Below are 24,624 nucleotides of genomic sequence, written 5' to 3'. Positions count from 1 at the left end.
CGGGCCACCTCTGAAGCCAAGTGAAAACAGCCCAGCCCATCAGCTTGTAGGCAGGACAACAGATGGACGTTACGTCTGGCTGGATGACAGCCACAGGTTGGAAAGCTCCCACCCAGCAGATGAGGGTTGGGTGGGTAGATCTGATGTAAAAACATTTCCAGGAAGAAGTGTTCAGAATAGAACAGGCTGGTGTGACATCAGCCTGCCTCAGTGCTGAGATGGATGGAGATGAGTCATGGGCACACCAGCGGTGCCTGCGAAGCTGCCTGCAGACACAGCCATGCATGGGGCGCCCAGGGGTGGCTTTCCGGCTCCCACAAGCTGCTGTAGCATGAGGACTGCCAGGGCATGATGCTCTCCACACCTAGGGAAGCAGGAGTGCCCAGCTTGTTCCTTAGAGAAGGCCCCAGCAGACTCAAAGGTGTCAAAGATATGGGAGAGGGGCCTCGTTCCTCCTTCCCTAAAGCGGATGTGATGATTTTGCCCTACTTTGTTGCAAAAGATGCAGAAAGATAGGCTATCAGGTCCTACATGTTTGCTAAAGGTAGGCCACTCGCTCAAGTTCTGAGCTTCCTGGATACTGAGGCAAAGAGAGAAATAGGGCTTTAGAAAGAGTCAGGGTCCATAAAATAAAGTACAATTGTTCAGAAGCATCCTCATCTTTTTTTTTTTTTGTATTTATTTTATTTAATTTTTTCAATATTTTATTTATTTATGATAGTCACAGAGAGAGAGAGAGAGAGGCAGAGACAGGCAGAGGGAGAAGCAGGCTCCATGCACCGGGAGCCCAACGTGGGATTCGATCCCGGGTCTCCAGGATCGCGCCCTGGGCCAAAGGCAGGCGCCCAACCGCTGCACCACCCAGGGATCCCGCATCCTCATCTTTTTAGGACCAGAGGCCCAAGGGAACTTTCTTTGGGGCGTCCTCATTGAGAGGTTACTGTATGGTATCGTGGCGGCATGGCCCATGACATCCTGTAATAAGTCCCAGGGACTTCCCCAATGCTGCTGCTATTTATAAGAGCCCCTGATGCAAGAGAATGTAGCTCAGGAAAAGCTCTGTGGATTCACAGAGGAAGACATAGACTTGGCCAACAAGCACATGAGAAAATGCTCCGCATCACTTGCCATCAGGGAAATACAAATCAAAACCACAATGAGATCCCACCTCACCCCAGTGAGAATGGGGAACATTAACAAGGCAGGAAACAACAAATGTTGGAGAGGATGTGGAGAAAGGGGAACCCTCTTGCACTGTTGGTGGGAATGTGAACTGGTGCAGCCACTCTGGAACACTGTGTGGAGGTTCCTCAAAGAGTTAAAAATAGACCTGCCCTACGACCCAGCAATTGCACTGCTGGGGATTTACCCCAAAGATTCAGATGCAATGAAACGCCGGGACACCTGCACCCCGATGTTTCTAGCAGCAATGGCCACAATAGCCAAACTGTGGAAGGAGCCTCGGTGTCCATCGACAGATGATGGATAAAGAAGCTGTGGTCTGTGTATACACTGGAATATTCCTCAGCCATTAGAAACGACAAATACCCACCATTTGCTTCGATGTGGATGGAACTGGAGGGTATTATGCTGAGTGAAATAAGTCAATCGGAAAAGGACAAACATTATAGGGTCTCATTCATTTGGGGAATATAAAAATTAGTGAACGGGAATAAAGGGAAAGGAGAGAAAATGAGTGAAAATATCAGTGAGGGAGACAGAACATGAGAGACTCCTAACTCTGGGAAACGAACAAGGGGTGGTGGAAGGGGAGGTGGGCGGGGGGTTGGGGTGACTGGGTGACGGGCACTGAGGGGGGCACTTGACGGGATGAGCACTGGGTGTTATGCTATATGTTAGCAAATTGAACTCCAATAAAAATTTTTTTTAAATAATAATAATTAAAAAAAGAAAAGAAAAGCTCTGTGGAGCCAGAACAGCTCAGTCCAGGCTTGCAGCTCTCGCGATCTTCTTGCTGTAAGAGAATCGCAGACTATTTAGAGCAGCGTTTTCTGAACTGTTCCAGTCAACTCTAGTGATATGTCAGTGATCTCTGACAACAAAATAGATGCTAGAAAAATTTAGCATTTAACATTAAAAACAGAAGGAAGAGCAGCACTGAGTACATCTACCTAAGTTGGTATTATTAGGCGTTAATCCGTAACAGAGCATCCAGAATGCCTCCGAGAGCTCCCGTCCCGGCCCAGGAGGGTGTGCACCAACCCCCCGCCCCAGCCGTGTGCGCTCTGACACGCACATCTCACCATTAGCATGTGTCTCTCTGCCCAGGGATCCCCGCTCTACGCTATGTACCTTTTCTTATCTGTGATCTTTTATGCAGTGTGTATCGTACATTATTCATGAAACGAATTTCTATCACTTCTTGCAGCGATGAATTTGACTATGAAGCCATTTTTTATTGTCTGCTTTCATCTCAGCGTGCATTATAGTTCATGCTGTTCCATCAGCTTATTTAGTGTTGGAAATGTTCTGTGTTCAAATAAATTCAAGAACTGCTGACCCACAGGAATGGCTGGGCCACAGCCCTTCAGTCCCTGAGCAGCACCACCAGAGGGTTCCACGTTATGTTCTTGGGTGCTGTGCTGATTAGCACTCCCCTACGTATGTCCAGAATCCCCTGCACAGATGATAGACAGGGCGAGCATTCTCCTATGAAAATTGAGGCACCTACCAGGACCGTGTCCCAGAGGATGGCACAGCTCCTTCTTCCTCTTGGAAGGGGTTGATGGAGTCAACAGCAGGTCAAAGGTTTGACTTACGTTAAAGAAGGTAGATCATTTGTCTTTGTGCGTATGGAAGGATGGTACACGGGCCACAGAGAACTCCCCAAAAGAATTGCATTTGTTGGACAGTAATAACTACAATCATTTATTCAGTGGTAACTATGTGCCAGGCACCATGCCAAGCCATTTGCATGCCTTGCTCTGCTTAATTCCCTCCAAGAAACTGTAAGGTAGATACTACGATTGCTATCACGATCCTTTTTTTCTTATACATGGCAAACTGAGAGCCACTCTTAGGTTTAAGACAATTTTGTGATAAAATTAAGAGTTGAGCTGACAGGTTATAGATAATTCTTTTTTTTTTTTTTTTAAGATTTTATTTATTCATGAGAGACACAGAGAAAGAGAGAGGCAGAGACACAGGCAGAGGGAGAAGCAGGCTGCGTGCAGGGAGCCCGATGCGGGACTCGATCCCAATCCCGGGTCTCCAGGTTCACGGCCTGAGCTGAAGGCGGCGCTAAACCGCTGAGCCACCCAGGGATCCCCCGGTTATAGATAATTCTAAAGCTATTTGTAAACTTCTGGTTCTAGAAGATTCTTGTGGACTTTAAAGCGGCTGGTGTCTAATAACTGTCAGTTTGGGCCAACCTGGATCATATTCATGGATTTTCCTTTTCTCTTTTAGCATGCGAAGATGGATATAGGCTTGAAAATGAAACCTGTATGAGGTAGGCTCCCTGCTCATTTATTCTGATGAATTTGAACTTATTTAGAAGTTACTTGGGTTTGCAACAACATGGATGAAACTAGAGGGTGTTTGCTAAGTGAAATAAGTCAATCAGAGAAAGACAAATATCCTATGATTTCACTCATATGTGGAATTTAAGAAACAAAACAGAGGATCCACAGGGGAAGGAAGAAAAAATAAAATAGGATGAAAAAGAGAGGGAGGCAAGCCATGAGAGACTCTTAACTCTAGGAAACAACTGAGGGTAGCTGGAGGGGTGGTGGGTGGGGGGATGGCATAACTGGCTAATGGGCAGTAAGGAGGGCACATGATGGAATGAGCACAGGGTGTCATATGCAACTGATAAATCACTAAACTCTACCTCTGAAACTAAAATAAATTAATTAAAATAAATATTTAATAAGTAAGTTATTTGGGTAGATTGCCTCAGTTATTTCTTTTGACTTTTAAAATTAATTCTCGTTCTTTTGTTGTTGTTGTTGACTTGCAGTTGCCCATTTGGGCTTGGTGGTCTCAACTGTGGAAACCGTGAGTATTCAGAAGTAAGGGGGTGGCAGGGCAAAGCCCTGGCATGGTTGTCGGTGCACAAGACTTGGGTCTCTACCCCATTCCCTCACTTTTCAGCTCCTGGGCTGGGAGGTATGGGGAAAGCAAAGTGCTTTCCAGCACATTCCTAAACAGCCCTGACTGTGGGGTGTTAATACAAGAAATTAGGTAGGAGGCGGGGAGGGAGGAAGCAAGCATGCCTAGCAAAGTAGAAGAGCCTCCTGAGTCCTTGGAGTGGATGGAAGTAGAGATTTTGGAAGACTTTGACTGGCAGGTGTGGAGGGAGAAGGAATCCAGGCAGCAAGAACATCTTCAAGGTCTGGGGGCAGCCTGGGTCAGTGGGGTTGCAGGGACGGTGTGTGTGGGGCAGCTGGGGACAGGAGGAGAAGAAGATGGAGTGGAGGGTTAGTTTGGCAGAGTACATGGGGACCAAGCTGTTGGGGTGTCTGATGGGCAGCCTGAGACTTTAGACTCTAATCTGTATCCATTGTGGAAGCAGCAGGAGTCCCAGAGCAGCACAGCCCCTGATGAAGAGAATCAGGTCAGGCTGCAGGATGGAGGGTGGCTTCAGTCCCTTGAGAAAAGCAGTTGTGACTCATTCAAGATCACTTTCACTGACATCTTCTGGTATCAAGAGCTGAGAAATTAAAAAAAAAAAGCTGAGAAATTATGGAATGAATAATTCCATAATTATTCCATCTGGGATCTAGGATATAATGGGAATAATAACATTCAGTACTTTATTTTAGGATAAGTTTGACCCTCATCCTATAGATGAGTGTGCCAACAGTCCATATTCGAAGTTCACTGGACCAAAAGTAGACGTGGTCTTATTTAACACGTGTAAAAGTGCCAGTTCCTGTTCCCTGGGAATATCCCTGGCAGTTCATGTCTTCACTGGTATTTTCTTTGCTCATAAAGCTTTCTGTTAGGAAGTTTCCTTATTGTACTTTCTTTGAGCATAAATTTAAAAATTAACCAAATAAAACAATAAAGTAAAAAACATAGAGACTTAACTGCCATAAAGCTATGTCGACGTGCCCAGCATGGAGCCACTTTGAGGCCAGAGTCTGGAGACTTGGAATTGCATATCCATCTGGGATGACTGGCGATTTGGGGCATCGGCTTTATCCTGACTGCAAACTAGCAAGAGATTACAGTGGACAGCCTAAGAGAAAGACTCAGGCAGCACTTCTAGAAGCAGATATATTTAGAGTCCTATAGCACAGAGGAAGGAGCTCACAGAATTAATGTCTGGGTTTTTTTTTTAAGTAGGAAGCTGGGGCCACTGAGCAGTAGACAACCCTATCTTACTTAGTAATCCCTAACGACACTATCGTGCCATAAAAGCACATAAGCACAGATACTCATCGTGACGGACCCAGGTCGACACCAAACGGTGGCCCATGCTATTATGAACTGGTTTTTACTCACAAGGCTTCTCACACACGAAATGCGTGGAGGTTTTCCTCACACCAAGTGATTCTGACATTTTTCCAGAATTCGTGCCAGACATCGCAGGTTAAGGTCTCAGCGTCCCAGGATTGCCCCCACCTCAGACAGTCCCAAGTCTAGGCCTCTGGAACTTCTCACCAGCCTGAATCCGAGGTTCCCATGACCCCCTCCTCAGGTGCAGTAATTTGCTAGAACAGCTTCCAGAGCCTACAGATACAGAGGAGTCGGATCACATGTGCAAGAAACTTAATATCACCAGTTGATTATTAAAGGATACACAGGAACAGCCACATGGAGGAGATGCATGGGCAGGTATAGGGCAGGTGATCAAAGCTTCCAGGCTTTCCCAGGTGCACCACCTTCCCCGCACCTTTATGTGTCCACCAACCCAGAATTTCTCTGAACTTCATTGTTTAGGATTTTTAGGGGGGCGGGGTTCCATTACAGAGTATGGATTTATGAAATCATTGGTCATTGACCATTGGAGGTTGGAGGTGGGGCTGAAATTTCCAACCCTCTGATGGCTTCCTGTGGCAACCAGCCCCATCCTCAGAGTTACTTCATTAGCATAAACTGAGGTGTGGTTGCAAGAGGCACCTTATGAATAAGAAAAGATGTCACTGTCACCTCTTTCACTCAAATTCCAAGGATTTGGGGCACCTGGGTGGCTCAGTGGTTGAGCCTCTATCTTTGACTCAGGTTATGATCCCCCTGGGTCCTGGGATTGAGTTCTGCATCAGGCTCCCTCTGGGGAGCCTGCTTCTCCCTCTGCCTGTGTCTCTGCCTCTCTCTGTGTGTCTCTGATGAATAAATAAAAATAAAATCTTTAAAAAAAGAGAGAGAAATGTCAAGGATTTTAGGAGCTCTTATGTTAAGAACCAGGAGGGAAGACCAAAGCGATACTTCTTACCGTCTCACAACATCACAGAGGTGTACTCAGTTTAACAAGAGGAGGAAGTTATCAAAGGTTAGGCTTTTTAAAAATTAAAAAGTAGTCAAAATTATTTTTATCTTTTTATTTTTTAAATTATTTTTAAATATCAGTGCTTGAAACGGTAGCTTCAGGAGCTCCTCTCCACTTGCTAGAGCGAAATCCCTGACTCATGAAACATTTAACAAAGCCAATTAGATCTTCAGACAAAACAAAAGGCAGGCTTTCACTGTTGGGTTTTCTTAAATTGGAGTAGAGTCGACACACAATGTTACATTAGCGTCAGGTGTATGACATCGTGATTTGACAAGTCCGTGCAGTATGCTGTGCTCACCACATGTGTAGCGACCACCTGTCACCATGCAGCGCTATCACATGACCACGGACTACGTTCCCTATGCAGGACCTTTTAGTTCTTTTTTTTTTTTTTTTTTTTTTTTTTAAGATTTTTGGGATCCCTGGGTGGCGCAGCGGTTTGGCGCCTGCCTTTGGCCCAGGGCGCGATCCTGGAGACCCGGGATCGAATCCCACGTCGGGCTTCCGGTGCATGGAGCCTGCTTCTCCCTCTGCCTATGTCTCTGCCTCTCTCTCTCTGTGTGTGTGACTATCATAAATAAATTTTAAAAAAAAGATTTTATTTATTCATGAGAGACACAGGCAGAGGGAGAAGCAGGCTTCCTGCGGGGAGCCCAGTGCAAAACTCGATCCCAGGACCCCGGGATCACAGCCTGAACTGAAGGCAGGTGCTCACCCACTGAGCCACCCAGGGGGCCCAGGACCTCTTATTTATGTGACTTATACATTCCATAACTGGAGGCTTCAGGATTTTTTTTTTTTTTTTTTGAGATTTGGCTTAATGTAAAACAGTATGGAAAGCGGTGTATGTCCTTTTCTTAAAAAAAAAAAAAAATCACTACTTAGGCAAGCTTTTCACCTGGGTTCAGGATCTTTTAATGCTTATGTTCAGGAAGGAATCTGTGCGTCACAGGGGCTGCCTGGGATACGTACGGATTTGCCTCGTTGGCTTTCTGGTGTGCATCTCACTTCTTAACGCCAGCACTGAGCCAGCCGTAGAGCATCTGAAACGGATCCCAGGACGGAGTAGCCTGCACCCAAAAATAGAAGAAAGCCTAGAACTTTCTATGTAGAAAGAGGAGGCCGAAATCAGGCAAGACGTTCAAGATATTTGAGAGCTGTTCGCCCAATGCGAGGACACTACTGCAAAATGGTCACGTTTTTTGAAAGCGGGGATTTTAGAGCTAAGAGCCGTGATTGCACCACAAGCCTGCACACCTTAGTCTGAAACCTTGTAAGTGTTAGAAACAGGGAGGCTCAGATGATGCCATGGAAAAGGGCTTCAGAGTAATTTGAAGGAGGGAGGAGGGCCCAAGGCACCGGAGCATTGAATCCCAGGTGCAAGCACCCTATTGGAAGAGGAGCCCGTCAGGTGGCAGAGAGGGAGCGGACAGGTGGGAGTGCGGAGACGTGGGAGCCCCGGGGCTGAGCCAGGGAGCAGGAGGTGGGCGATGCCCGCTGCCAAGTCCTGGCGCCTCCTGGTCCTGACAGGCCTCCCGTGAGCCAGTGCCTCAGACCTCCTCGAGTCAAACAGCTCCCTGAATAGGCTATACCAGAAAAGGCTTCGATTTCTTGGTGGATGGAAGCAAGAGTGAACCGTGGAGGAAGAATGGATCTAGGGGAAAGCCCCTTAAAGGGTTGAGGGAAAGGAAGGGAGCTGCAGGGCGTTGCTCTAAGTGGCATCTAGTGATCTTTTTCAGAGTTCATCAAATACTAGGTAGTCTGCAGGTGATTTACCCCTGTATCCATCCATTGACTCTTCTCTAAGTTCCTGCGTTCCCCCCACCCCACCCTTTTTGTTTGTTTGTGGACTCCTGGCCCGGGCCAGGGTTTCTCTCTGATCCTGAGACTTTTCTTCCTTCCCCTTTCACCCAAATTGTCATCATCATGTCCAGCAGAGGGCAGGCTGCCGTCCGGATGGCTCTGTCCCAGCCACCTTGGGTTGGTGACTTTGGGTAGCTCCAGCATGGTGTGTTGACGTCACCGCATGATTTTGCACCTGTTTTAGTGTTGCAAGGCAGTGAATAGTGGCCGATGATAAACAGCACCTGCCCTCGGGGTTGGTTAAGGAATGGGGAACACCTGAATTTCACCCCCTCCCCGGTGATGCCGCCCTGTGCAGTCTTTTTGTCAAACCACAGGGCTCTCACCACAGTCACTTCTGTTATCGCCACCAGTGACAGTCAGTGCCTTCCCGGGGCGAGGGCTGAGGCTGTATTCTCTGCAGGCTAGAATCGCTTCTTCTCTATGCAGACTTCTTGGGGACAAAGGCCCTACCCAAGTCCCATGAGGTGGAGAGCCCGGCTCCGTTTGGCCAAGTCACAGTCTTGAGAGTCCCTCTCTCCTACATTCCTGGGAGTCATCCCGTTCCATGATATTCTGAGTTTAGGCACAACCCATGGCCTGCCTTTCTAAAAGTTTCTGTTAGCTTTCTAGTTGCGTGCAGATTCCATTCCTCGTTCTTTCAAGCTGGAGAGGTCAGGACAAGCCCTTCTCACAAGCTCTTCGGTCTCAGGGGTAGGAGGTTGCACGGGCCCAAGTGGACTCCCGTGGGCACCTGGCAAGGCCAGCCACCTGCACCCCTGCACCCACCCTCCAGCTCACGTCTGCACCTCTCCCTGCGCTTCTTTTTATTTTCTTTCCACATCAAACGTGTCTGTTTATTGTGTCTGTTTATTCCACAGACCCAAGCAAGTTGGCCTCTACCCCTGGCTTCCCCTGGCTGCTCGCCTTTTCTCAGGCGTGCATTTCCTCCTTTGCTTGGCTTTTACATCAGCTCCCCTTGCATGTAGCACATCCTCTAGGTTTGCTTCCCCTCTTTTCTCTCTTTAGAATAATTAATGTTGTTTTCTTATAATATAAAATAACACATACCCATTAATTTTCCTTTTTTTTTAATATTTTATTTACTTATGAGAGACACACGGGGGTTGGGGTGCAGAGACACAGGCAGAGGGAGAAGCCGGCCCCATGCAGGGAGCCCGACACGGGATTCGATCCGGGGTCTCCAGGATCGTGCCCCAGGCTGAAGGAGGTGCTAAACCGCTGAGCCACCGGGGCTGCCCTAATTTTCCTTTTTATTTTTTATTTTATTTATTTTTTATTTTTTTAATTTATTTTTTTTAATTTTCCTTTTTTAAACTCAAGTTAGTTAGAAATAGATATAAGTTGAAGGGGAAGAAGGAAATTGCAGTAAGTAGTCTCCTCACCCATTAAGCAGACGTGGGCGTCTTCCCCAGCCACGAAGCGGGGCCCAGGCACCAGTAGCGCCGGCTTCACCTCCACTCCAGACCTACAGAATCAGAATCTGAATTTTAACCAGACGCCTTGATTTGATCAATATGCAGATTTGTATGCATGTTAAAGTCTGAGAAGCACTGGTTTTACATATCTTTCCAGAATATTTATGTATCTCTCTAACAGAATATACTCTTTTGTAACCTTTTAAACCTAGTGGCTGCACAATATTTTTATGTATATAATTTTATAAGGTCACTTTCCGTAACTATGAAATTCTGCTCTGCAGATGTACCATTCCCCTCTTACTACCTTTTTAATTTTTTTTTTTAATATTCTCATCTTCCAAGCCATTTTTCTATTTTGTGGTTCTTGTCACTTTGTGATTCCAGAACTCATAATTTTCTTAGATCACCTTTGTCTGGCTGCAGACGTTTTTATCCATCTCTCTTATTATGTTCGTAACATGCCTTTTTGTAGGGCATTCTCTCCATTCAGAGGTCCTGTGTTTCCCCCAGCACAGACCCTTCCCCACCAGACTCCTAGCATGGCCAGCAAGGATTTAGAGCCTTTTCCCCCACGTATTGTCCTCTTCCTTGGCTTCCAATGAAACTAGAATGTTCACCTTAAGGGTCTTCGACATTGTCTTCCCTCCCATCCCACCATCTGGTGCAGGTGTATAAAGTATCTTTTAAGGATGTTTAGTCTATGGTTACGCTGGGCTTTAAAAAGATTTATACCAGTGTGTGGCAGGGGTCAGTCACTCATCATAAACATCCAAGATGACAGCGCTAAACCGCTTAGGAGGAAAAATAGATAATTGTCCAGAAGTCAGCTGCAAACCTCATTCACTTTGAAGCCAGCATCTCACGCAGTCTTGACCCACCTTGCTCAATGTCAGAATGGAAAGGAAGCAGGGCTTGGGAGAGGGGAACACTGCTCTGAATCCATCCACTTGTAGGTATGGCCTCATACAGCCTATAGATGTGAGAAAGATACATTTCAAAAGGCATAGAGAAGGAAAAATGCTGTGAACGGAGATTCTAAAGGAAAGCTGATTCAAGGGGAATGGAAAAAGATTTAAAAGACAAAATTCTAACTATGCATTACTTTATTTTTTTAAATTTTTATTTATTTATGATAGTCACAGAGAGAGAGAGAGAGGCAGAGACATAGGCAGAGGGAGAAGCAGGCTCCATGCACCAGGAGCCCGACGTGGGATTCGATCCTGGGTCTCCAGGATCGCGCGCTGGGCCAAAGGCAGGCGCCAAACCGCTGCGCCACCCAGGGATCTCAATTTTTTTTACTTTATTTTTTTTTTAAATTTTTATTTATGTATGATAGTAACTATGCATTACTAATGAGCTCAGTGGGGGGGGGGATATGGGGAGAAATGAATGAATTTTAAAATAAAACTAATGAGGGGTGCCAGGATGGCTCAGTCCATTAAGCATCCGACTCTTGATCTCAGCTCAGGTCTTGTTCTCAAAGGGATGAGTTCAAGCAAGCCTCAAGTTGGGCTCCGTGCTGGGCATGGAGCCTACTTAAAAAAAAAAAAAAAAAAAAAAAAAGAATAAAATTAAATTAATGTGGCCACCTAGAAAGGTCTGTTCAAGGGTTCTAAAACAAGATGTATTGATTCGTTCATTTCTGATGTGTGTTTTTCCCACACCACCAAGCAGTTAACTCACTTCTGACACTTCTGATCTACCTGAAGACAGCATCAGATCCCACAGGTTAAGGGCTCAGTCCCACAAGATTGTCTTCCTTCCTTCATCAGATGCAACTGCAAATCTGGGTGCCTATTACCTGTGCTTCTGACCAGCCGTATATAGATCAGTGGTCCCTATGATACCCAGCTGGGGTTGGATTCATTTTCTCCAGTGGCTCACAGAACTGAAAATAAATAGTTTACTTACTAGATCACTGGTTTATTATAAAAGAATATAACTCAGGATGAACAGACAGAAGAGGTTCATAGGGCTAGGCCTGGGGGGAGAAGGGTGTGGAGCTTCCATGCTCTTTCCCAGAAAGCCATGCTCCCCAGCTCTCTACATGTTTACCCATGTGGAAGCTCTGCGAATTCTGTCCCTTTGGGTTTTTATGGAGGTTTCTTTATGTCAGCACGATTGACTAAGTCATCGGCCGTTCGTGAAGTCAACCTCCAGCCTCTGTCGCTTCTCCAGAGGACAAGGGTAGGGACTGAAAGTTCTAACTCTCTAATCACCAGGTCAGTTCTCTAGGCCCCCAGCCCCCATCAGGTGCTTCCCCAAAATCACCTCATTAATATAACAAAAGACATTCCAAGAGTTTTAAGAGCTCTGTACCAGGGAGGGGGGCAAGCCCAAATATATGATTTCTCATTATAAATCACAGTAACACAGTTGGCTAAGGTCCTTCTGGAGTAAATAAGCCTCACTGGCTTAAGCAACAAAAGACAGTTTATTGGAAGGATCCTGGGGTGTGTCATGGAATTCCAGCATCAGAAGGAATAAGAATCAGGGAATTGTGGGGAACCACAGCAGCCAGAGGTTGGGGTCTGCTCTTCAGAGTACACAGTAACCTGACCCCATCTTCATCTCTCATCTTCACGCTTTGCTGTGTGTGTCTGTGTACAGGCTTTTCCTCCTTCCCAGACAATGTGACACTGAGTATGTGTCACTGGCTCAGCCACTTTGAAAGAAAATGGCTCATTTTTTATGAGCGCTCTCTCGTTCTCTCTCTCTCTCTCTTGCTCTCTCTTTACCCAATTGAGACTCCTGGGAAGGAACTGACTGATCCAGTTTGAATCCATACCAGTTAGCTGTAGCCAGGGTTGGTGCTGCACATACAAGCCCGACCCACTACAACCACCCCCGGCCAGAACCTCCACATAATGGGGGTGAATGTTCCCAGAGAGGGGTTGGCTATGCAGACAGTCTATTCCTAGTTTCCATCCCAAATGAGCATGTAAGCAAGGACCAACGTAGCTTATAGGAAAAGACCAAGGCCCACAGTGAGCTCCCCACAGCAATGACAGCAGCAGCAACCTATGACCAAATCACAAAAAGAATAAAGAAAAGATAAAGACTGTGAAATATCAACAGACGACAACGAGAAAGTAAGATTAAGAATTCCAGGTTCATCATTCTGGAGAATCTCTTCAAACCAGAAAGTATAGGATGGACAAGCCTGGGATGACACTCCCTGCCTTCTGTCTCACCCCAATAAGAGCGCCCATAAGACTGTACACATTATAGGTGACGTTGATTTAAATGCCGTGCACTTGTGATCTTTATGTGGCCTCATAATAAATCCAAAGTCAGTCTTAAGTTCAAAAGATCTCTTGTAGTTTATGAACCTACTTGATAGCAGATAAGAAGGAAAAAAAAATCTCTGGGTCATCTTGTCTAGAAGCTGATTACAAGTTCCCAGTAATAAGACCTAATTGCCAAAGAGCATCAAATGTACTGTAAAAAATTATATATATGTATAAAATAAATTACACGTATGTATACGTATAAACACAATTTCTAGATTGAGAGGATGTTGTTTGTGTGTGTGTGTGTGAGCATATGAGTAACATCTTGGAAGTATAGGAAAATGCAAAGGAGAAAATAGAAATTAGCCATAATTTCCCAAGGCGGCGTCAACTTCTGTGACCGTTTTGATAGATCCCCTCCTGGCCATTTATGCTCGAGTGTGTGAGGTTTTCTGGCTTTCAGGACAGTGTGCTTCCCTCTCCTGTGCAATCAATGTCAGGTCTGCAGGCTGGTAGCACCAGGCCCCAGAAGCTCGCCAGAGATACCACCTGTCTGCCCAGCCCCAGCCCAGCCCCACAGAGTGCAATCTCTGCGGCCGGGGACCAGGCATCTGTGTTACCCTAAGCCCTCTGGGTGAGTCAAATGCACAGGAAAAGCTTGAGAAATGCTGGTCTCTACCGGTGCTACCCAAAGTGTGCCCTATGAACTGGTCCTGGATTAGAACAGGATTAATACAAAACTAGAGAGTGAGCGCGTGAGAACGTTTTTTGTTAATCAGATGTGGCGGTGACATCCAAACCTGAGACCCTTAAAAAAGAAAGCTGTATTTCATTTTGTATATTTGGTCTACAATAGGACTCTGTAAAATATGGAAAAAGGGAAATTCATGATCGTTGGTGCCTGTAGGGAAAGATGAGAATTGCAAATGACGGTGTATTTTCTGTATTTGAAAACAATACCCACGAGCACCAACAAAGAAAAACTGGTCCTTGGTTGCAGGTAGTTTGAGAAGCATTGGCCTACTCCGTCTGTGCGTCTCTTTAAACAAAACTGCTTGTTCCAGGGACGCCTGGGTGCCTCTGTTGGTTAAGCCTCTGACTCTTGATTTTGGCTCAGATCCTGACCTCAGGGTCGCGGGATCCGCCTCCACCCCCTGACTCCCCACTGGGGCAGAGAAGGGGAGTCTGCTTCTCTCTTTCTCCCTCTCCCCCTCCCCCATACACACGCACGCATGCTCTCTCTCAGTAAATAAATAATTTTTTTTTAAGATTTTTTATTTATTCGTGATAGACATAGGGAGAGAGAGAGGCAGAGACACAGGAAGAGGGAGAAGCAGGCTCCGTGCAGGGAGCCCGACATGGGACTCGATTCCGGGTCTCCAGGAATCACACCCTGGGCCAAAGGCAGGTGCTAAACCGCTGAGCCACCCAGGGATCCCCAATAAATCTTTAAAAAAAAAAAACCTTCCTGTTCCAAAGAGGACTCCGCCACAACTGCAGCCACTTGCAAGGGTCACTTCTAAACTGAGTGTCTGCTTGTTTGGCTGGAGGTGGGAAAATTTGAACTTGGTGTGGAGGGATAAGCAGGAGTAGACTTCAGTCTTCCAGTAGGAACAACGGAAGCCAGTGTAGAATTTTAAAGCCGAGAAATGACATGATCAGACTTGATTTTTCAAAGGAGTGGGCAAGACTGGGCACAGGCAGTGAGTTGGGAGGTGGCCGCAGTTGCCTAGTCAAGAGTTGATGGCGGTTTAGGGTGGTGTTGGTGGGGACAAAGAAGAGTCAATTAGATTCAAGAGATTTTGTTAAAAGTGAAACTTGAGTACATGTGTCAGGAGGTGAGGGCGAGAGAGTTACCTCATTCCATGGCTTGGCTTTGTTTCCTGTATGTCTTAATACTGATGGTTTTTCAAGATAATCAGGTTTCTGTGCTATTTAAATAAATGACACATAAATGGTTGGGTAACTTCTATTTGCTTTTATCACACAGTCTGCTTGCGGGCAGCTCTGTGCATTTACCTGTGACTTTACCTGAATACCTAGAGACCATGGTTCCATTTATAATTTACTATAGAAAATCTGATTATTGGCCCTTTTTGAAAATCCTGAGCCTTACATCCCAAGAACAAATTTTAATTATATTTCCACAACAACAACAAAATCAATCTGAATACTTAGTAGACCTTATTGAAAAAACAGCATTTTGCCAGAAATACACAGGTATGAAACCAATTAGTTGAAATTGTAATATTGGTCATTATATATGACATGTGTGTGCTTATGAATGACTGCTACTATCTGGTAGTTAAATTCAATTTTAAGATCTACTATATCACCATCCGTTCAACAAACATAGAAACAATTAACACCAAAGGGTGGGAAGTAGCCAAGAAATGATTCTCTGTTTTCTCCATTGCTTTCTTGAAAAACAACTTTCCTGGTGGCATAATTCACACATAATAAACGTACCCATCTTAAGAGAGGGGGATAAAAAGTGGGAAGATTCAAATCCTAGAAGATGGAACAGTTCTTAAAACCAAACAGATTTTTTGGAAGCTTCATGTAGTCCTTTAGTTTTCTCTTTTTTTACCGTGCATTGATGCACATGACCTTGGGGCTGGTCTGCAGGTGGAATTTTGGATCCACCCCCGTTGTAGGAGTGGCTGAGAAAGGAGAAGTCGTCTTCAAACCATGTAGGCAGGAGAGGAAAATAGTTTTCCCTCTATCCTTCTAGAACTGTACCTCCCCCCCCCCCCCCATAAAAGACAGATGGACAGGAGAGAAACAGAACAATTGTAATTACATAGCACACACGGGAGGCCCACAAAAAACATGACTCAAAGGGAGCCGATATTTGAGGCTTATGCAGGCTTCTGAGCTAAGGAAAGGGCTAGGTGCGAGGGCTGCCAAGAGCAGTGGGAAGCCACCTGGAGAAGGTGAGAGGAGGAACTGTTTGGTAAACAGAGTCTGCCCTGCCCAAACCGCAGGCTCTCAGGTGAAAAAGGTGATCTCTGGTCCTAGGTGCATGCTTGGTAAAGCCCCTTTTCTCATGTAAATCTCCCTTACACAAGGGTTACTCCTTCCGTTTATGGAGCTTCTCTGGAAGCTCCACAATTTCTCAAAAAATAATCAGTTCAAAGTTATGAGCCTGCCAAAGAGGATTATTTGGGGCAGCCTATCCTGCCATCTACCAACAGAGCAAATGCCTGAGCTAGCCTGGAGAGGAGCCCTGCCTGGGGGCTGAGGTCACCAGCTGGGTGCTGGGGGAGGGGGACTATTCTTTTGTATTCATTTATTTATTCATCACCTCTTACTTGTCCACTTTTCTCCTTTTTAAACCTGTTTAGCCTATCAGCTGATCACCGTGGTGATCGCAGCAGCAGGAGGAGGGCTTCTACTTATTCTGGGCATCGCACTGATTGTCACCTGCTGCCGGTGAGTGCAATGTGCCCAGGGTTCACATTCTGATTCTCTTGGCCTCTGCTAAGCAAGGGTCTGTGTTTACTCTTTTAGAGAATGTTTGGGGTTGTTTACAGTATGAAATCATCCTGTATGACTGAACCATTAAAAAAAAAAAGAGAGAGAAAGGGAAATTCATGATAGATAGTGGCATCGAGAAAGGACAGCAAATGGGACTCTGTTTCCTTTACTGAAAAAAGAACATCCCAAAGTACAAGCAACAAAAAAAGTGCTAGATTGGACGTCATCAAAATGAAAAACTCCTGTGCTTCAAAGAACCCTATCAAGAAAGTGAAAACACAACCCAGGGAACAGGAGAAAGTATTTGAAAACCATGCCTTTAATAAGAGACTTTGTCTGGAATATATAAAGAACGCTTACAACTCGATCATAAAAAAAGCAACCTCATTTAAAAGTGGGCAAAGAACTTGAATAGGCATTTCATGAAAGGAGAAGAATAAAGGACCAGGAGGCACGTGAAAGGATGCTCCGCGTAGTTAGCCATCAGGGAAATGCAAACAGAATTGAATCAATGGTGGGATGTGAGATGCCACTTACACCCAGGACTCAAGACTCGGGTGCCCAGGGCTGGTGGGTGGGGATGGGAATTGGGGAGTAATGGCTAAGGGGTAAGAGGTTCCTTTTTAGGTTGACAAAACTGTTGTAAAAATGGACTGTGATGGTGGTTGCACACGTCTGAATATACGGAAACGTACTTTAAATGGGCAAATTTAGAAACAAAGGTGAAGGGGTTAGCTGAGCTACCTGGCAGTAAACAAGCTGCAGAAGGCTCATGGGGTGGCTCTGGGCTTCTTGGAAGCCGGTGCAACTGGGTTTCTACCGGAAGAGGAAGAGAAAGAAGACACCCGTCCCCTTTCTCCGGTGATTATCTGGTCAGATAAGGGACAATTATGACTTTTGATTTAGATGATTATAAATGGCAGGAATTTTTCTGATGTAACAGATGGAGGGAACCTACCAAAATAGCAAGTTATCTCTTTGGCCATTGATAGGAAGGGCGTCCGTCGTCCGTCGTAAGATACCTTTCACCTCCCGTAAGGCCACAGAGAGCAATTTGCCCTAACTGCCCATCTGGGAATGCGGACTTCGTGGTACTGCTTTTGCCTGTCGTTTGCAGAGTTGCCACCAAATCGTCAAAGACAAACTATGAGTGGAAACAAAATCCTGGGTATGAGACTAGGAACTAGAGAGATTAAACCTCAAGGGGACGTAAGCCTCCTAGTTGCCAAGTGTCCGATAACCAGGTAGTGTGAGGGCCTGGAGAAGGAGCCCGTGACTGTGGGCTTCACCGGGAAGGTGAAGTCGTGAATTAGCAAGTCATTGTTTGAGACCGGATGCCCCACCCGCCTGGGAGCAGCACAGTGGCAGGTCTGTTCTTGAACTCACAAGAAGGGCCAACGCCTAAGCCACATGCTGGACATTTGGTTTTATGACCCTTAGTCATTTTGTGCCTTTCCAGAAAGATTATTTATAGGAAAGTGAGGTAAGAAGGAAGAAACTTCAGATTGTCTTACCCAGGGCAGATATAACTAAAAACAACTGATCCTAGGCCCATCCCATAGAAAAACCACACATATTTCAACCATCTCCTGCTAGTGAACCCTCGCAGATAGCGAGCTTGTCCTGGGCTTTCCCTGACCTGCTGAAATAAGAATATATACGTGGGTACTATAAACAGGTGGAAATTTTTGCAAATGAAACAGCCTGGTTTTATGGTCTGTGAAGTTGCTTCACATGGCTGGCGAGGCAGGAGGCCTGAACTCTAATCCCAGCTTGGCTAGCAGCAAAATGTGACCTGGGCAGCAAATCTCATCTTTTTTGCAAAGCCAGAGCTGTCCCATCCCCAGAGCTCCTCTTTTAGTAAATCTTGGGGAGACCTACAAGTTTCCACGTACGTTCTGATGCTCAAGCAGGTTTAGAACCATTGGGTTCAAGAATCCTAAAGGCCCTCTGGCTCCAGCTTTCTGGGGATTTATGACTCTCATTTCCCTGGCTGTCCCCACGATGCAGCGACCTCTGTCCCCTGGAAAAGACTGCTTCACTATGGCTGTGTTTATCCTGTCAATGGTAACCTGGCCCTTCCAGCCAGAAGATTTTTTTTTTTTTTTTGCATTTAATTGCATTTTTACTTGTTTTAGGCTAAATATAACAAGAATACCGTTTTCCAGCGGGTGTTTACAAAAGAATGCAATGGCAGCTTTCTGTCTAATTTACCTTCTAAAATAATAAAACGTGCTCTCATAGATATCATTTCTTTACAGAACTTATTCATTTAAACAGTCAACTATTTTTCGTTCCACAGAAAGAGTAAAAATGACATAAGCAAACTCATCTTCAAAAGTGGGGATTTCCAAATGTCCCCATATGCGGAGTACCCCAAAAACCCTCGCTCACAAGAATGGGGCCGAGAAGCCATTGAAATGCATGAGAACGGAAGCACCAAAAACCTCCTCCAGATGACGGATGTGTATTACTCGGTGCGTATTATCCCTGTGTCCAGGGCAACCCAGCCTCCAGTTCCCCCCTGACAAGTATAGGCGTCGTGTTTTGTGGTAAAATAAAGATACTTCAGCTGGTTCGGGGTTAAAGAGAGTGCTGGCAGGAGCCACTTATTTACATAATTTAATATTTGATTTACTTACAACATATTTGCTTGGTATTTGTTAGTTTTGACATCAAGACAATGCAGGGTATTTCCACCTAGCACATTACTTTTAGAGTTGTCGCAATGACCCTTCTCGTGACCGAATTTAAGTTTTAAGAATGGAAACTGAAAGACCGAGAAGAATTTAGTGGCATTTAGCCTGCGGCCCTTGCATTTTTTTGTCTTGTCTGCCATGCTTTACCATCTGCCTGTGGTTAGGTAGTTCAATCCTGGGGGATTGGATGGGGCACCCGGGTGGCTCAGTGGTCGAGCGTCTGCCTTAGGCCCAGGTCATGATCCCAGGATCCCGGGGTCCTGGGATCCAGTCCCACATCAGGTTCCCTTGCAGGGAGCCTGCTCCTCCCTCTGCCTGTGTCTCTGCTTCTCTCTCTGTGTCCCTCATGAATAAATAAAATCTTAAAAAAAAAAAAAAAAAGCTGGGGGATTGGAAAGAGGTGTACAGAGAACAATTCAGTGTCATCCTCAGCCAACGCTTCTCAGAGGCTCAGAAGAGTGTTCACTCAGTAGGCCTTCAGTGGTTGGCTTTGTCCATCATTTGGGACGAGGGTAGACCACCTGCAACCCTGGCTCCTGTCCCACATCGAATAACCCATGTGCAGCCCAGTTCATTCCACGTCACACGGCCCACACAAACGGGGCTTCCTGAGCTGAAAAGCCAACAGACGTCGGCGACCTCTCATGGTTGTGGACCCAGTTGAGGTGGCAATAAACCTGAAACCTTGCCCCGTGGGGACTTAATAGCACTGTGACCAAGTCCCAACTTCTCCAGTTGCTATGGGGACTAGCCCCGAGCGTTCAGACTTTGGATGGGAGGGGTTCATGCTAGGGAAGCTGTTGTTCCAATAAACCCTTTGAAAAAGAAGAACAAAAAGAAATAAGGGAAAGATAAACGTAGATGCAAACTCAGCGCTGGTTTAAGGGTTCCCCATCGATGTCTCCACACAAGTGCTTTGTCGTCTTCTCTGTCGGGGAAGCCCTTCCACTGTAACCGCAGCCAGGGATCTGCAGGCCTCTGCTGCCCAAGCAGGGGGCTTACCCAGTGTGCCCGCGCTCTCGCACCTGGTGCTGGGCACCTCTCACCCGAGCGTGTCAAGGTCACACACGGACAGACAGACCTGTAGCGTCTGAGGACCAACCCCACTGCATTTCCATGGACTTAGCTAAAGAGTTGCCTTCAACAGATGTAATCAAGAACTTAGGGGATCCCCGGGTGGCTCAGCGGTTTAGCGCCGTCTTCGGCCCAGGGCGTGGTCCTGGAGTCCCCATCGGGCTCCCTGCATGGAGCCTGCTTCTCCTTCTGCCTGTGTCTCTGCCTCTCTCTCTCTCTGTGTCTGTCAGGAATAAATAAATAAAATCTTAAAAAAAAAAAAAAAAAGGAACTTAAACTCCCATCTTCATTTCAGAAAGGGGCTGAGCAGTCCGCAGCAGAGCCTGTGCTTTCTGGCACGAAGCTGTCCCCTGAGTGAGAAGCTGTCCCTCACAGTGGCCTCAGGTGTCCTTTGGGCACTCCTAGGAGTCACGTTCATAATATGCTGTCTCCAGTGTCTTATTTTGGCCAGGCCAGCCTTTTCTCCCACTGGTCCTCATGGAGGGTCTCCTCAAAGCAGCCAAGTCATTCCCTGCAAGCTGCTTTTGCACATCAGGTAGTCGTGATGCGCTTCGCTGGGACTGTGACCTTGCAAAAGTCAGCTCCCCATTCCTGGCAGGGACATGTGTTCTGCTAAATGCCAGAGAGGATCTAAAGCCATCGGGCTCCACAGAAAAAGACACTTTTTTTCCTTACAGTGAAGATAATAATCAGGTAATAATCTTGATAATTATGATAATTAGCCCAGGTGTTTTCCTATGTTGGTCTAAAATTTCTGGGCCACTCTTGATAGTTTTTTAAAAATCTCCTTTTAAAGTACAAGTAAAGGAGCCTGCTTCTCCCTCTGCCTGTGTCTCTGCCTCTCTCTCTCTGTGTCTCTCATGAGTCAATAAATAAAATCTTTAAAACTAAATAGAATAGAATAGAATAGAATAGAATAGAATAGAATAGAATAGAATAGAATAGAATAGAAAAGGGCAAAGGTACCCCAGGCTCCACGAAGAGGGCCTGGGAGGTCCTGACCTCTAGATCAGACCCTGCTCTGCTACGTTTAGCTGCCTCCATCTAGGTTTATTAAAACGTAGCATTTTTTTCTTTCGTTTTTTGTTTTCATTTAAAAAAAAAAAAACCATAAACTTAAATCCATGGATAATAAATTGACTTTTCCTCTTTTCTCTCTGGCCACCAGCCCACAAGTGTAAGGAATCCTGAACTTGAACGAAATGGACTGTACCCGGCCTACACTGGACTGCCGGGGTCCCGGCACTCGTGCATTTTCCCCGGACAGTATAACCCGTCTTTCATCAGTGATGAGAGCAGGAGAAGAGACTACTTCTAAGTGCCGAAGCGCCAGGGAGGGCCCACCCCTCTGAGCAAGTTGCAGGACCTCGAGGCTCAGAGGACGGTGCCCCAGGAGGAAGCGGGGCACCCTGGCTGCTGCCGGGCCTCGCGGAGCCCCCCTGGGGCGCAAGCAGGCAGCGGGACAGGTGCGAGGGGCACGGCCGCAGTGGAAGGGGCAGCCGGAGCCGCGACGCGCAACGGAGGGCTGCCCGCCGGGCACCTTCGCCCTTACTGTGAACGTGAACGTGGGCCGGTCCCGGGAGTCTCCTGGGCGCTGCAGCGCCTCCGGCCCCCGCCCAAGGGCCGCGTGTTGGCCAGGGCACAGCGTCCGGCACCTTCGCCAGGACCCAGTCTTCCCTTAGTTTGCACTTTAGTAAATTGGGTAGGGAGGCCTCTGTTTTTGGATTTTTCTCCAAGACTGTTCCAAAAAGAAGGCCTCTTTTCCTCAGACACTTCCGTAGGCCTCAATTTGGTGATTAATTTACAGCAAAATACCGGCTCTTTGGTTGTTTTCTTGCCCGGTATCTACGTGCTAACCAACAGATGATGATGATGATGATGATGATGATGATGATGATGATGATGATGAGCATACCACTAAGGCTTGGAGATGCTGCAGGTGAGCATACGGTATCTTAGTAGGGCTCTAGGTCTTTGCAGTTTCCAAGCCACCCCTCAAACTGAGGAAATGTGCGAGGCATAGCACACACTGCATTTTTTTAGCCAAGGTGACACATTTATTTAAGATTGTTTTCTCCCTCCCCAGTTAAATCTCACTTTTCCTAATAAGTCTGCATCAGGGCAAAACAGGTTGCATTTGGTTTTCATTGGAGGCCTCGCGGCGCCGGGTGCAGGCCCTGGCGGGAGGGCGGCAGGCCGCGGGGCGCCCCTCGTGCCCGGGGCCCTCCCCCGGACTCCGACGTCCGCGTCGAGGTGGAAGCTGCCGGCACGTGCCGCAGAACCGGCCGCCGACTGAGGGGCAGGTGCACCAGGTTCCTGAGGAGGCCCCGGGAGCTGGGACGGAGCGGCGGCCCCTGAGTCGGCTTCCCTTCCCCGGGCAGCTTTTTTGACCCTGTCTGTCCTGGATCTTGTCCACGTAGCGTAGACTTTACACTGTAAACTCAGTGTAAACGGCTGACCAGCTGCCCAGAGCTGTTTGTTCATTGAAGAAATAGCTTCTTTCCTCTCGTGCAGTCCTGCCCGTCTTTATACTACTGCCCTGGTCCCGCAGACACACGATCATTTGAGTCAGCTTCGGGGGACTGAGGACCTCGGGCCAGTTAAGGAGTTGAGAGGTTGCCTTTGGGAAGGAGATGCCACATGTCCTATTTATTGTGCCTGTGATCTGGGTCGTGTGGGGGAGCGGGGGGCGTCCCTGGTGCACGGGGTCTTTAAGCGCTACTTGTGGAACTGCGATCATTCTCGTCCTGTGCTTTGGACACATGCCGCTTTGGGACAGAGAACACGGTGGCAAAAGACCATTCCACCCTGAAGCTTGGAGCTCAGCGGCCCCCACGTTTCTGGAAGCGGTGCAGCCTTTGGGACGGTTCTGTCCTGGGCATGGGTGTTTCTTCCGAGTTCCCTTATCTCTTTAGAATGTGTCTCATCCTTACTGTTCTGTAGTCCTCATCCTAAGAGTTTTAAGTGTCAACCTCTGTGTCCCATGGTCTCCACGAGCCACCGTTCCCCTGCTGCAGCAGGTACACGAATCAGGTGTGATGCCTCGTAGTCATTACCTGGGACTCCTCGCCTGAGATACACGTTCTGTTTTTGTCAGTGGTCGCCAGCCGACAGTGTCAGAGCATCACCTTTCTGAAATCTTGGGGCTTGCGTGTCGCTGGGGAAGCCAACAGCCTGTGCGCCTGCCCGTCTCCCATCTCCGGAGAGCTCCTGCCCTCCGCTCAGCCTAGCCAGCACACCCGGATCCCCTGGGAGCGGCCTGGCGTTCCTGGCTCTTGATGCCCATCCCTGCTCATCCCCAGAACCCAAAGCCGGCCCCAGCGGGAAGGGGTGGGGGGCGCTATCCCCGGGCACACTTAGCTGAAGGTGTCAGGTGACGTCACAGCTGATAAATCGTCTCCTGTGTCAGGACCAGAAGCTATAAGCTACACAAAATGAAGTGTTCTGCCTCAAAAGCCTTCTTGAGAAGAACCCCAAAGTCCAGAAAAGAGCGTCCTGTGGGTTCCAAGAATGCTTTCCTGTGAGGTTTTGTGCACACGAAGTGGATTAAGAATGTTGCTTTTCTTTTACTGTGAAAAAAGGGGGCCCCCTACGGTGTTAGGCTAAGAGGCCGTGGGGTTGGGGAGAGGCTGTGTCAAGAGCATGAGGGTCTGAGAAGGCACGACAGCAGCTTCACGTCCGCCAGGCTTCCCGCCTCCTGCAGGGCCGGCAGGGCTGGCAGCAGATGACCAGCAGGCCAGCGGCTCGGCTCCGGCACAGGTGCCAGCGTCAGCCCCTGCACCTGCGATGTGTGATGCGTGATGCGTGTGCACAGAAGGGCCACGGCCCCGCCTCGCTGGGGCCCCACCATAGGGAACAGGAAAGACACTTGCCTGCTCATGAGGCTTAAACCTCTGGAGGGACGGGCGGGGCCCGGTGGGAGCCACGTGTCCTGGAGCAGGCCCCAGACTGCACGGGGACTCTCAGAGCAGGACAAGGGTCACCTCCAGCCTCCTGGCAGCTGAACGTTTTATTTAAACTCCCCGGGGCCCTCCTTCTCCTGTCTTTTCCTCTCTGCCCCATGAGCCGGCCCAGGGCCCGGGAGACAATTGAAGCCCCCCTGTCACAACCAGGATCTCCGGCGTCCCCACCATGACCGGGCTCTGTGCAACGTCCTCGGCTTTCCCACAGCCTGGCGAGGCGTGCATCCGAGCGTCCGTGTCTTGCCCGTGTGAACTTGCAGAGAGGATACGTATCTGCCTTAGCGAGCCAGGGTTCAAGCCCTTTGCCCAGCCTTGCCCTCCTGGGGAAGGCCTCGCCATCCAAATGCACCTTCAGTGTCAAAGAGGGCATGAGAGACGGGCTTAAATATACTAAAAAAAAAAAAAAAAAAAAAAAAAAAACCCTAATATTAG

General features: G+C 47.4%; 1 protein-coding gene across 1 annotated transcript in view; it reads left to right on the top strand.

Moving 5' to 3' along the window:
• Positions 1–24,624, top strand: part of HEG1 (heart development protein with EGF like domains 1) — a 68,358-nt gene extending 43,734 nt beyond the window's left edge. The window contains exons 14-18 of the mRNA XM_072724351.1: positions 3,430–3,472; positions 3,983–4,020; positions 16,325–16,412; positions 18,760–18,934; positions 21,399–24,624. Coding sequence (XP_072580452.1) covers positions 3,430–3,472; positions 3,983–4,020; positions 16,325–16,412; positions 18,760–18,934; positions 21,399–21,548 — 494 coding nt within the window. The 3' untranslated portion in view covers positions 21,549–24,624. The remainder of the gene's footprint in view (positions 1–3,429; positions 3,473–3,982; positions 4,021–16,324; positions 16,413–18,759; positions 18,935–21,398) is intronic.

The sequence above is a fragment of the Vulpes vulpes genome, chromosome 1 (assembly GCF_048418805.1).
Source record: "Vulpes vulpes isolate BD-2025 chromosome 1, VulVul3, whole genome shotgun sequence".
Lineage (NCBI taxonomy): Eukaryota > Metazoa > Chordata > Mammalia > Carnivora > Canidae > Vulpes > Vulpes vulpes.
This window is presented reverse-complemented; position numbering and strand designations above follow the sequence as displayed.